This window comes from Melospiza melodia, chromosome 10 (genome assembly GCF_035770615.1).
Source record: "Melospiza melodia melodia isolate bMelMel2 chromosome 10, bMelMel2.pri, whole genome shotgun sequence".
Lineage (NCBI taxonomy): Eukaryota > Metazoa > Chordata > Aves > Passeriformes > Passerellidae > Melospiza > Melospiza melodia.
This window is the reverse complement of record NC_086203.1, coordinates 12,111,939-12,126,248: the sequence shown is the minus strand read 5'-3', so window position 1 is coordinate 12,126,248 and position 14,310 is coordinate 12,111,939. Positions and strand designations below refer to the sequence as shown.

Here is a 14,310-nt window from a genome sequence, read left to right as displayed (position 1 = left end):
AGCCTGTTCACACTCAGAGGAGGATGAATTCAGCCAGATAAACTGAACATGAAGCTCTTCATCAATTTGCCTCTTCCAATAACAGCCTCAATATTTGAATATAACCATGCTGGCCAGATTCTCATCAGCCCAGGTCCAGATTAAACACTGCAGGTGGACACTGCCATGGCTCACAAGTCCCAGCAATGCTGTTAATGACAAGAAAACAGAAGGCACCAAGGAAATACCTACTCTTCCCCTCAAACAAAAGCGTCTGCACCAGGAGCTGGGAGAAGCATTCAGGCTGTTATTCTAGGCCAACACAGTAAGAGATAAAAGAAAAGAACAGAGGAAGTATAAAAAAATATTTCTAAAAATTAAATGTTAGGCTAAATGAAAGAAAAAGTAAGCTAATTTGCTTGATAAATTATAATTAAGTGCAGTAAAATTTTGAAGTATTCCTGCTCAAACCCAGAGGTTCACTAGGACCTATCCTTGGCTAAACCATTTTTTATTACAGTTTTTCTCCTGGCTTATTAGAAAGTCTCTACTACTTTCTTTCTGCATTGTTGTGGGGTCTTTTAAAAGCTTTTAGGATGTAACAACTATTTTTATGGTAATGTGAAGATCCAGAATAGAAAGTGTTTCTGTCTTCACTGCTCTGCATACAGAATAAAGAAAAAAGTCTCCTTAAAGACTCATCAGTCTACCAGGATCAATAATTCAGATTTTCTTGAGTGCTCCACTGTGGTTTGTGCCATCAGAGATGGGCAGCCTGGCCTCTGAACCAGCAAAAAGGGCTGGGAGCCAAAGAACCCAGAGAGAAAGGGAGGACACAAACCCAGCTGACACAGAGCCTCTGACCAAAAATGCCTCCTGGGCTGCAGGGCTCTCTTGCTCTGCTGCCAAGGGCCAGAGGAACTCTCTCATCCCTTCAGAGGATCTTCAGGTTTCACACAAGTCCATAAACCACAGCTGAAGATGCAGGTGAGCTCAGCAGGGAAGGGCTTTTGCTTGGCCTCCAGAGTTTTTAAACTATTCCAGAGGCAAAAGCAACAACCAGGGCTTGCTGTCTCTCCCAGGTCCTGCAGTTCAGCATTTCCTGCACACCACTTGGTTAAAGTTAGCACAAATCAAAATTAAAGAAACCCAACCACTTTAGGCCTGACTTCCAAGAGTTGTCCCTCACTGCCAGTCTAAGGGAGGAAAATACAAGAAAAAGGTGTTTGAAGGCAAGAAGAGCAGGAATAGCCTCAGCCAGACTGGCTTCAGCCCACAGGCCCAGAGCTGCCATTAATTCCATTCAGTGTAACACAAAACACATCCCCAGGAAGCTCTGACCTACCCAGACTCAGGGCACCTGCAGTCTGATTGAAAATTAACACCAGCCCCCCACAAACCCAGCCTTCTAAATTTAGAAGAACATTTTTAGACACGTCTAAAAAGCATTTCTTCACAAAACTGACTAACTGCTAAACATCTTTGCACACCCCTAGAATTCACCATTACTCCAGCCAAGTTGATAGACTGCAAGAATGAACAATGAACTCCCTATGCAAAGGTGTCTCCTGACGCCTTCCCCAGTGAGGCAGCTGAGGAAGATGGTGAGCAGAGGGGAGGAAGGCAGGGCAGGCAAGGCCCCAGGGGCTGTGGCAGGGCAGGGCAGCCCCTGGGGAGCCCAGGTTACCTCAATGATCCTGCTGTCCACGGGCATGGTGGTGCTGACCATGTGCACGTTGGGGGTGGAGGTGGAGCGCTGCCTTTGGGACAGAGAGCCCTCAGAGGAAGGGTTGGATGGGTTGAAAGTGAAGGCATGAGGTGTGGAATACCTGTGCTGGGAGCTGAGAAGGAAGCAGAGACAAAGGGAGAGTTGTGGTTATTTTTATTTCCCCTCCTGTGGCAAGTGACAAACGCTGTTCAATGTCACCTGTCCAAAAGCAATGCACACACAATTCCAAGCAGAGAAAAAGCTGGGATTTACACATCAACTAAGCTACTTGGTCAGCTGAATCAGTCCCAGTTTCATTTAAGAAATAAATTTGAAAAACTAGAAGATCTTGTCAGCTCATATATTTAATTAGCGTGTTTAGCTGAGGTCTGGTTTTGCTGTTAGGAATTTTGCCACCTCAATCCCCATCAAATCACATTTAATACACTGACAAAATACTGGCTCTGAGAGATGAATTCAGGACTGTGAAACTAAACAAACTGCTCATTTCAAGCCTGTTAAATGCACAGCTTAAGAGCTAAGCCCTGAATCTGCAAAGCTTTGCAAGACTGTTCAATGGTTTGCACAGAACAGCCAGCAAGGAAGTCATGAAACCCAACACCAGTTAAAAGGAGGCCAAGACTAAAATCCAGCTCAACAAAGAGTTATAAATCACAGCTAAGGCCACTCAGACCACAAGGATCCCAAAACACAAATGCATCTTAACTGAAATGGGCCAGCCTTCACAAAACCCTTCAAAATATCTATAAAGTTAATAACTCACTGTTCAACAACACTGGAAATAAGAGTGAGATAGCAAAGATCAATTCCTGATGCAGTTCCCATTAAAATAAAGAAATAAAGACATAGAACCATTTACAAGTCAGCTACGTGCTCTGTGCCTCATTCCTGACCAGACTGCTCAAATGGGTGCAGAAAAAACAAAAGCTGGCCTGCTTCTAGAATTTCAAGGGAAAGAATACAGGCACGTGTTAGGGTCAGGGGACAGGCCCCTTGGAAAGGGACACAAGATTCATTTCAGCACTTAAAACTACAGGAAACTTCTCTTTAGGTATCAGAATTTTCTTTAGAGGAGCAAATTTTCAGTCCCCACTGTTCTCTCCTTAAATTCCTATCTGTCATCAGAATATCAGAGCATTATTTTAGTTATGATGTGAATCATCCACCACGAGACACAAACTCTCAATGCACACTACCTGATCAGATAAAATAAATTCACAAAAATACCAAAAGGGAGCCTTGGATTTTCTTAGGCAGGAAAACAAAGGTCTCCAAAAAGCCTTTAATACTCTACCTTAAGATTTCAGGCTAAAAATTGCAACTATGTAATCTGAAATCAATGCTTTGGTGGATCTGAGAACAAGAAAGAGTTGTCTGTGATGAAGTGGTGCTGCTGCCTTGCACATTGATCCCAACCTTGCATCAGACTGCTCTGCTTTGGAGGAGCTGGGGGTCTCTGGCTGCTTTGGATGGATTGTTTTGAGAGAAGTGTATTTCCCAAGAGAGAAATGACAGGAAATACAAGCTTACCTAACAGGTATCCGGGAGACAGACTCCCGCATCCGTCTCATTGTCAAGGGAGGTAGTGCAGGGACACCACTGTCACTGATATTTGAATTTGGGAACAATCTGAAATATCAACAAAAACAATTACAACTTCAACTGCTACACTACCTCCTGTACAATGCTCTTGAAAGCTGAAATTTGAAAGGGCTGTTTCTTTGCAGCATGATTAACTTCATGAACACATTCCTATCTTTACATGGTGTTTTTCCTCTGTGTACAACTGAAATCTCTGCCTTCAGACTCCCAAAGAAAAGTTCCACGTGTTCTTTCCAAACTTGAGAGACAAAATCTTTTTATATCACACTTCAGATTTTCCTGAAAGGGCACTTGACACAATTTAGCTCTATTAAAACCAGGTAGCACCAAGTGGCACAAGTCATCCTGCACTCTCTTAGTATGGGAAAATGCAGAACCACGTGACCAAGTTTAGTTATAAAAAATTACAACCACTAAGACACATAAAAACAATTACAGGCTTTAACACTTTTGCATAAAAGGACTTGTAACATCATAATTTTCAACTTTTTGTAACTGGTATCAGTATCCTCCATCTGTTTTCTCACCATTCACCATTTTCACCAGAAGCTGAGGTGTAGAACAGGTGAACACTAAATTTCCAACAGCTAAAATCCAACTGAATCATGGCCTGGTTGATTCCTAACATGTGTTTGTGAGAGGAATTGCTGTCCCCTGCTCAAAGGGCATTGCAGCAACTGCCTGGTCATTCAGGTGTTTGTTTGCTTGTCCCAGAACATTAAAATGCAGAGCAAGAACAAACTGCAGCTGATGTGCACGGCCTTTGGGGAACAGACACTCATTGCTGGCTGTTGCATGAGCTCAACCCACAATTCTGCTCACAGGGACTGCCTTCCCCACAGCCCCAAAGGATCTCTGGGATCAGAGACACAAAAGCAAGTGTCAGCCAGACTTGCTGGTGCCATGAGAAAGGAGCAGTCCTTACAAGAGCTGCCTGATGTTGCTCCAGTCCACACACATGGTTGGCACCTTGGTGCTGCAGTGCTCGTGGAATTTGTAGCCACACGTCTGACAGCGGAAGCCATTGAGCAGGAACTTCTGGCAGATGTCACAGAAGGCAAGCTTCAGAAATGTCTTCCTGGCCTGGAAAATACAGCCAGTGGTTATTAATTAACTAATTAACTCTTCATTAACTGACATTTGGATCTTCAGAGCCCAACAGAAATAAATAACCACGGTAAAATGCTGTCAGAGCCCCCAGGTTGCTACTGAGCTTAAAACCACACTCAAATATTCCAGAGTGGATTTCCAGGTTGGTTGGACACCTGGGAAGTTCAGAAACACTGAAGGCTTTATTTACAGAACAAACAAACAAAGAGAAAGAAAAGGGCAGGTGTTCTGTCAAATGCAAAAGTGATTGTTTTTCTCAGCAAGGTGACAGAGCTGTGTGAGCCAAGAGCTGGGGTTTGTGTTTGTTTCCAGTAGCACCAAAGAGGTGAAAGAGCATCAGACTGGAAGGCCCAATTCATTTTTTTTTGTTAGCCAAAACTCTTGGTGTTTATGACTAACCAATAAGTCTTGCATGAGAAATACATTTCTTAGTAATCAAAATAATAGAAGGAATTTGTACTTTTTTTAAATGGCAGCCTACTTTGTTTTTTTTAAAGCTTCTGAAGTATGAAAAGATTAAAATGAACCAAGGGGGGTTTCTTCCTCCAGAACCTACTGGAGAGAAAAGCTCCAAATTTCAGCCTCCTCCAGACCTGGAGAAAAATATTCATTTTCTGCTGAGCAGCTGCAGATGACCTTTTCTGCAGTTTTTTTAAATGTAATGTAGAAGTAAAGTGACTTTCAGGTTTTGCAAATCAGTCTTAACCTTTCTAATGGATGTAAATGACAATCCTTTAGGATTTAGGATTAGCACAATGCATTTCTAGAACAAAACAAGAAAAAAGCTAAAATATGGGAACAGAGTTCCTTCCCAGGGAGAAGACAATAATGCGAGGTAAAACAGTGAGAGTCGGGCATTATCTCTGCAAAAAAAAAAGAATTTTTGAAAATTTTTAAAAAATAAAAAACCCACAGAGCACAAAACCACCTTCTGCTTATTTGTTTTGTGTGGAATAAACACAAAATAATATCAATAATTTAAATAATCCATTTTTGAGAAGGAACTACAAAGTAAAGCCTTTCATTCCCCCACAGAACACTCATGTCAAATTACAAGGCAGCATTAGCTCACAAAATAATGTCATGACCTGCAGAATTGACAGCATCCCTGAATATCCAGTATAAATAATAAATATTGGACCATCAGTTCAGTAAAGCTGCTGAACTTATCCAGCCTTTTTTGGCTGATGAGCTAGAGACTAAAAATGGAAACTTTCTGCCTTTTGTGGACTTTAAAGACATGTGTATCTTACAACAACAGTTACAGACACAGATATTTATGTAAAATAAAAATGGCACTCATCAGACCTGTGAGGAACATGCACAGTGTGAGCTTTGACAGGCTGACACACCTGGGGGTCACCAGGGTAATAAACACAATTCTGGCATTTCACTGCAAAGTGATATTTAGGGAATGGAATTTGTGGGGAACAGGGGTGAAGGAACCAACCCCAACTTCTGAAAATCCCTGTGTAAGAAAGCCAAAAGCTTTTTAATGCTCACAACATTCTCTGGCCAAATCTGTGGTTCAATAGATAAATTTCCCAGCAGAACAGAGAGCAGGACAAGCTTACAAAATTGTGAGTGGTGAGTGGGACATGGTCAAGGAAATCCACCCTCAGCTCCTCTCCAATCAGGGAGGCAGCATCTGTGTTCCAATCCAAACGCACTTTCTTCCTGAAAGAGAACATGGGGACAACAAAATCACTTTGGGGATAAGTCTGGCCTCATCAGCAATTATGCTTGGTGAGTTTTCTTGAGTAAACTGAAAACAAATACCCAAAAAGTCATGGCTAACCTCATACAGTGAGCTGGACAGATCTCAGTGTCTTTCTCTCAAAAAAATCAGAAGCAACTCACCTCTTTTTCTGCTCATTTTTAACATGCTATTTCTTTATAAAATATTGACATAAAGCACCTGGAAGTTTTAATGGAGTCACAGAAACACCCTTATAAATGTAACAGAAATTATGAGTGACACAAAAGCCATTATGAAGGTGCTTGGGCAGGGACTGGTGACCCCAGAATGGCCTCAGCTGCTCAGAGATGGAGCCCCACAAATGCCTGAGGCTGCAGGGAGCTTTAAGGCCAAGCCTGAGGAGGTGGGAAGTGCTTTAACTCCATGAGATACCTTCACTCCCTCAGCTTGTAAAACAGTCATTTGGTATTTAATAGCAGCATCCCCAGTCCTACAAATAAATATGGAATATGGGGAGTGAGACTGAAATCCAAATATTGGGAAGTTGTAGAGGAATGCAGAGCCTTAAAACTGAGCACACAGAACTGTTCAGGGCAGTGGGCAAAGAACCACTGACACTGAATTTACCAAGCACAAAGGCAGCACAGAAATGCACCTCCAATATGAAGGAAGGCATCACTTCTTCTAGAGCATGGCAAAACCCTCACCAAGGGGCTGCAAGCACTAGAGGGAACCCCTCCATTTTCAGTATTTTCAGTATTTAGCTTTAAAACAAAAATGAAATTGCCAATACACAGGAAGCTGACAGAGTTAGCCTAGAAAAAGACAAAGAAAGCAACACGAAGTGTTCACAACCAAACTGCTTTAAAAGAAATCAGCCAGAGGGAAGAAAACATTACTGCTGCTATTCCAAACCCAAGATTTTTTACATTCTCTGGAGGAAGTTTGACTCTTACCCCTTGGGCTCAGCAAGGAGTCGAAACACTGCACAGCACTCTGGCTGCAGCCCCCTGACCTTCAGAGCCTTCATCAGACAGTCATGCAGGGTCATCCCATTCCTCACGTTCACCTGGGAGCAAGGGGGACACAACAAAACATTTACACACTGCTGCAAAGTTTCTTTAAGCTTTTCCAAGACCGTTTTCTCATTTTCAGAAATTCCAGGAAAGCTGCACAAAGTGCACTCCTGCAAAGTTCTGAAGGCAATTTATAACTTCTCTGTTTCTTACAATGACTGAGTTTCTATGAAACAGGATTTTACACAAGCAGGCAGCCTCCAGAAGGAACAGAAATGCAGGCAAATGGAGCTACCTCAAGTACAGAAAAAGGTTTAATTTATATTTCAGGAAACTTTGAGTAAGACTATTATTAGGTACACTCAGCTCCAAGAAACTGAACAGAAGTGTTTGCTCGACAAGTTTCACTTCGGTTTTAACCCCCACACTTCAAGTGAGGAAAATGACAGAAGTGTCATGCAGGCATCATTGTTTAGGTCATCCAACAATGACTTTTCATGTGGAACACGCTCACGTGCTTTAGACAATTCACAGCATTGAGGCAGAGCAGCAGAGCTTCTCAAAATACAGAGCATATTTCAAATAAACCACATCCTCTAAAACCACCCAACTGCTGACCATCACTCAAAGCCCAGTGAGACCCTTTTGAAGGAGGGCATTTCTGGTGGTAGGCCCACCCCCAGCGGGGGCAGGAGAGCATTTGTGAGGCCACACTCACCACGGTGCGCTGCTTGTTGGGCAGGAAGACGCGGATGGTGTTGCTGGTTTTGGACGTGTCGGAGATTTTGCCGTCGTCGGACGCCCGGCGCTGGTAGCCAAACTGCTGCACCAGCGTGGGGGAGATGCAGTTGGGGCCATCAAAGACAGAATCCTTCAGCCCAAAGCCATTGCTGATGGTCTTCCAAGCTCCCTGGATGTGCTCCATTGGTGCAGCCTAAGGAACATTGGGACAGTCAGGGAAATGGGCACGTCCTTCCCTCTGCGGTGGGGCTGCCTCCTCCTCCTCACACAGCAAACCTCAGACTTTTCTGGAAGCTTCTGGAGCTGCTCTGCCTTGTGAGGTGACCAGGCTGCACTGCAGGTACAGCTCCACTGCAGGTGCAGCTCACCCCCAGCTGCACAACCAGCCTGCTCCTGAAAGCACTGCACTTTATACACACAGACAGAGCAGGAACAGATGTGTAATTCCTCCCACTGCACTTCACCAGCAGGGGAATCCACATCATCAGTGCCTGGGGGCTTTCAGAGAGGTGGCCAGAATGTACAATCAGAATATCCTGAATTGGAAGGGACCCACAGGAACACCCAGTCCAACCCTGGCCCTGCACAGCCACCCCAACAATCCCACCCTGGGCACCCCTGGCAGCCTCGGGGCTGTGCCCATTCCCTGGGCAGTGCCAGCACCCTCTGGGCAGAACCTTTCCCTGAGCTCCACCCTAACCATCCCTGGTGACAACAATAAAGAGCTCTGTAGGAGGCCAGCACAGCAGTCCTGAAAACCAGATATGCCACACAGGCATTAGCCCACACTGTCAAAAGAATTATTAATTAATTAACTAAACAGGAATTACAATGAAAAGAATTAATTAAGGAATCTATTTTTATCACTGATTTTGAGGCTTTGGTTGTTTGGGTTTTTATAAATATTGTCACAATTTACGTAGTGTGAAACAGCAAAAAAAAAAAAAAATCTGTCAAGCTTCATACCCACTATGCTCAGTTATATTTCAGCATAAATAAACCTGGGACAACTGGGATTGTTCAGCCTGGAAGGAGAAGGCTCCAGGGTGACCCAGCTGAAACCTTCAAGTACCTGAAGGGAGCTACAAGAAAATGGAGAGGGATTATTTGCAATTAACAGGATACAAGGAATGGCTTCAAACAGACAGGGAAGAGGTTTAGATGGGATATTGGAAATTAAGAATTGTTCCCTGTGAGGGTGGGCAGGCCCTGGCACAGGTGCCCAGAGCAGCTGTGGCTGCCCCTGGATCCCTGGCAGTGCCCAAGGCCAGGCTGGACAGGGCTGGGAGCACCTGGGACAGTGGGGGTGTCCCAGGGCAGGGGTGGCACTGGAGGGGCTCTGAGGACCCTTTCAACACAAACCATTTGATGATTTTACAAACATCTTCCAGTGCAAGGACACCAACAACCCCCTCCCTGCACACATTTCTGCACATGCAGGGACACAGATAAAGGCATCACTGAATTCTCTCCCATTTATCCCAACTACAATGCAGCTTGAACTCCAAATTGCACTCAAACATCTTACTCAAAATTAGGCAAAACCAAAGCCTGTACAGAAATCCAACAACCTCATTCAGAACAGCCAACACTGACTGAACACCTGCCAGCAGCTGCTCAAGTCTCATCTCATGTGTGGTCCTGCACCTCCAGTTATCTGAACCCTCCAATACATTTCCTCATGTTTATGTCAGGGAAAAGCCAACAGTGTTTGTTTCAGTTGAAGAGTTAAAACAATGAAATTCTTGGATAAGAAAGATTTCCACTAATGTTAAGTGGCCTTTTCTGGACTTTAAAGACATGGGTATCTTACCACAATAGTTACAGGTATTTATGCAAAATAAAAATGGCACTTATCAGACCTGTGAGGAACATGCACAATGTGAGCTCTGCCAGTGTGTGACACCTGGGAATCACCAGGGTAATAAACACAATTCTGGCATTTCACTGCAAAGTGATATTTAGGGAATGGAATTTGTGGGGAACAGAGGTGAAGGAACCAACCCAGAAGGATCAGCTGAATTTCAGAGTGTTTTCCTTCACAGCACATTTGCAACTACCTTTGGTCCAGACCTCAAGCCAGGTGTGACAAGCAGCCAGAAAGGAAATGGAACCAAGTTCCAGAGAAAGGTTTGGTTTAGGTGAAGTCATGACCACCACATGCAGCACCCTCAGCCTCAAAGGGAACCTCCAGCCAGTTCCTGAATATCTCCTGCACTGCCAGCACAGCCCCACCTCCCCTCCTGCCACTCTTCAATCCATCAGCTCTGCAGGTCCACTTGGCCAGAAGTTCAAAATGTTAAAATATCAGTAAGATTTAAACTCCATGCTCAATCATCTAACAGGATTGAGAAACTTGGATGTTTTATTATTTTTAAATCTATGGCACATAAATGACAAGGGTTTTATATCTGATGTAAAAAGGGAATAAGGAAGACACTGAGACATTCTGAAAAGTGAGGAATACAACCAAGTTCACCACACACCCACAATTCCTGGGCACCAGAAAGGTGAAAAACAAGTTGTGTTCAGTTACAACACCCACATAATGCACATGGCAGCTGAAAGAGTAACTCCTGAGATGGCAGCAATAAAAACTGAGATAAACTCTTAGATAAGAGGGGAAAGATGAAACCCAGAGAGCTTCTCTGAACTTAACCCCTATGGGAAACTCCTTTGTTTCACCCTTCCAGGTAACAGACGAAACTAAACAGAAAGAGGAGCTCAACTTGATTTTTCTGCTGAGCTGAGCTAAGGAATTGCAGGACAGCCACCAAAACCTCCTTGTCCCTGCTGACAGAAGCTGACAACGCCCCAACATTACATTTATATTTAATATTTTGATATGCTATCAACATTTCCTGAAAAATTCCAGAGAAAGCAGGAAATGACAAAGAATTCACACTTGCATTTTGACAAAAGATAAAAATACCCCACAAGTGACTTCCCTGCTCTCACAGCATTCTCTCCCCAAACCCTGCACACTGAGGCACAGCTACCAGGGAAGATCACAGCAATGTATTTTAGGGTTGTTACACACACAGAAAACACAGACAGCAACTGCTCTGAGCCTGTGTAGATCCAAATGTCAGTTCTATCTTTAATTAGGCATTTGCAGCCTTCTCTCCCAGGATCTTTGCCTCAGAACAGAGTCAGAACTGGCCGTGTCTGGCACAGTCCCCTCCCAGCAGTGCCCTGCTCTCTCCTGCCATCACTGAGGGTTTGCCACCTCTCTTGGCTGAGGTGGGTTTGCTCACAGCTGTTGAGTTCTTTCCCTAGGAAATGGATGTACCACACTCACCATCCTCAGCTCTCCTCCTCCCCAGCCTCAGGGAGGAGCCAGCACCAGGAGAAGATGAGAGCAGAGGTCAGAGCTGGCCTGGAGCTGCCAAAACCTGCCAAGAGACCTGAAGGCGGAGGGGCAGGGGAGAGAAAGGGAAGTTCACCAGATCTTCAGTCTCCTGGGGAGAGACAGGGAATCCCTGCTGGGAAGCTGCTAAACCTGCTCTGGCATCCACTGCAAAGGTGGGGCTTGTGGAGAAACCCAAACTGTGCTGCTGTGACTCCTGCAGCCATTCAGAGCAGCCCCCACAGACACCTCCTGACCCGGGCCATCAACAGTCTGCCTGACAACACTCAATCCTGGCTTCACTTCTCAAGCCTTACTCCAGATTATTCTCATGGAAGGACAGACAGACAGACAGCTGCTGCTTAGGAGGTGATTCTGACTGGAGTTCCACCTTTCTCCTGCTCTCCAGTGCAAAGATATTGATATAAATCAATACAAAATCATCCCAGGGGAGGGGAGGGGAGGGGAGGGGAGGGGAGGGGAGGGGAGGGGAGGGAGGGAGGGGAGAGGAGAGGAGAGGAGAGGAGAGGAGAGGAGAGGAGAGGAGAGGAGAGGAGAGGAGAGGAGAGGAGAGGAGAGGAGAGGAGAGGAGAGGAGAGGAGAGGAGAGGAGAGGAGAGGAGAGGAGAGGAGAGGAGAGGAGAGGAGAGGAGAGGAGAGGAGAGGAGAGGAGAGGAGAGGAGAGGAGAGGAGAGGAGAGGAGAGGAGAGGAGAGGAGAGGAGAGGAGAGGAGAGGAGAGGAGAGGAGAGGAGAGGAGAGGAGAGGAGAGGAGAGGAGAGGAGAGGAGAGGAGAGGAGAGGAGAGGAGAGGAGAGGAGAGAGAGGAGAGGAGAGGAGAGAGAGGAGAGGAGAGGAGAGGAGAGGAGAGGAGAGGAGAGGAGAGGAGAGGAGAGGAGAGGAGAGGAGAGGAGAGGAGAGGAGAGGAGAGGAGAGGAGAGGAGAGGAGAGGAGAGGAGAGGAGAGGAGAGAAGAGAGAGAAGAGAAGAGAAGAGAAGAGAAGAGAAGAGAGAAGAGAAGAGAAGAGAAGAGAAGAGAAGAGAAGAGAAGAGAAGAGAAGAGAAGAGAGAGAAGAGAAGAGAAGAGAAGAGAAGAGAAGAGAAGAGAAGAGAAGAGAAGAGAAGAGAAGAGAAGAGAAGAGAAGAGAAGAGAAGAGAAGAGAAGAGAAGAGAGAGAGAAGAGATGAGAAGAGAAGACTCACATGGCACCAAGTGAGCAGCTTGGGGCTGACAGAAGTGACATTGACAGCCCAACACTGCACATCCACACACATCTGGCTCACTCAGAACCCTGCAGGGACACAAGAGCAGCAGAGAGCAGGGAGAACACCTCAGGCCACAGGTGTGAGTGCAGCTGAGCAGGAAATTGATGTGCAGAGCACAGCCCACCCTGGCAGCAGATTTATTCCCTTTGGGCATTTTTCTCCCAGCAATAATCCATTAAAGGCATTTTTACTCACTACACTCAGCTCCCTCAACATCCACACCAACTCACTCCAGTGAAAAGATGCTTGAAACTCTGTTCTGAAGAGAAATTTAATTGTAAAATCTTTCCTCCTTTATTTTAAATGATGCCTTCATAACTATGTTCTTCTTAAGTTTGTCTCTTCCAGAAAAAAAACTGCTTTTCTCTCTTTAAATTAATTACAAGCATATTTCTGAAACATAATCATTACCAGACACTGGATTTATGTTTATGCCATGCTCAAACAATCCACTGGCAGCTGGATGTTTTCATGTATATTTCTAAAAATTTACTTGAAACCCTTTTCTTCCTGCAGCTCATCACTTCCATGAAAAAGGCTGCTTGAAGTCATTCTCCAAGTGACAAACTGCAACAACAACAGCATTCAAAGAATATTTTGAGATAAAAGTACATCAGAATATTTGGAGATTATTTGGAGAATATTTGGAGAATATTTGGAGAATATTTGGAGAATATTTGGAGAATATTTGGAGAATATTTGGAGAATATTTGGAGAATATTTGGAGAATATTTGGAGAATATTTGGAGAATATTTGGAGAATATTTAAGCACATCAGTCTCCTTTTAGATCCAGGACTGCTGGGAAACTGATCCTGATTGGTTTCATATTAAATGTTCAGCCTAAGCACAAAATTAATGTCATTTAGTGCTGCAAGTCCCCCAGGAGCTGTGCACACTGTGACCAGCAGTGCACTTTTCATTAGTGCTTTTTGCACATATTACAGTTCTGCTAATGAATCACTGCACCAAGAATTCAAGCACAAGCCCTGGAATGTGCACATCTGACAGGAACACATTCCTGGAGATCAGTCACTCATACACAATCAATACATTCATGGCATTCATGCCAGCTCTAAAGGTATTGGAAGCTGCTCTGACTCTTCCCATCAGCTGGATAAATTGCTGGTGGGAGCTGTTAAAAGTTTCACTCTGAAGAAATGCCAAAACTGGCACTGAGTGAGGCTGAAGGCTCACATGGTACCAAGCTGAACTCTCACTCCCAAATTTAGGTACTTTGTCCTTGCTTTTTTTCTGGATAAAGCACCCAAAGTTTTTAAAAAACAAGTCAAAACAGTTCCCCCTGCCATTTTTATCCACACAAATTCATGGAATTTTGTGTTACAAACACAGAAAAGCACAGAACAAAGTCCAGAATCCATTTCAAGCTGAACACTTCTGTCAGTAAACAGAAGCTTGAAAAGCTGCTTAGAAGCAAAGTTTTCATCTCTGACACAAAAATATCAATGATCCATTTAACTGTGACTTTTCTTCTCCCACACACTAATTAATTGATCTAATATTGCTTGGGTGACCAATTAGCTGGGGGAAAACCAGAAATTCAAACCAGACAAATCTCTGTTGGATCTATAGCAGCATTTTTAAAAAGCAGATTTCAGAGCAGCAGAGGATAAATCTGGACCCATTCCTATGTGAATAAATAAAGCTGTGATCTATGGAAATATGAATGCAGGGAATGAGTTGGGATCAGTGCAAGAACCCAGGCAGATCCCTCTCACATCTCCAAGGTTGGTGCTTTTCCTTCATTTGTCCTTCATTTTAATGCCAAAAACCAAATTCCTCCCTTGGACAACTGACAGAAATTA

At 44.3% G+C, this 14,310-nt stretch overlaps 1 protein-coding gene across 4 annotated transcripts in view; it reads right to left on the bottom strand.

Annotated features, from left to right (window-relative positions):
• The window catches only part of RAF1 (Raf-1 proto-oncogene, serine/threonine kinase), a 46,258-nt gene that overhangs the window by 17,054 nt on the left and 14,894 nt on the right, over positions 1-14,310 (bottom strand). Inside the window, exons 3-9 of one of the 4 annotated variants that reach the window (XM_063164390.1) lie at positions 7,854-8,069; positions 7,076-7,188; positions 5,995-6,097; positions 4,236-4,393; positions 3,239-3,337; positions 1,667-1,820; positions 232-291 (exon numbers count right to left, since the gene is read on the bottom strand). In XM_063164390.1, coding sequence (XP_063020460.1) covers positions 232-291; positions 1,667-1,820; positions 3,239-3,337; positions 4,236-4,393; positions 5,995-6,097; positions 7,076-7,188; positions 7,854-8,060 — 894 coding nt within the window. In that variant the 5' untranslated portion in view covers positions 8,061-8,069. The remainder of the gene's footprint in view (positions 1-231; positions 292-1,666; positions 1,821-3,238; positions 3,338-4,235; positions 4,394-5,994; positions 6,098-7,075; positions 7,189-7,853; positions 8,070-14,310) is intronic. The other 3 variants (XM_063164393.1, XM_063164391.1, XM_063164394.1) reach the window with 3 other exon arrangements.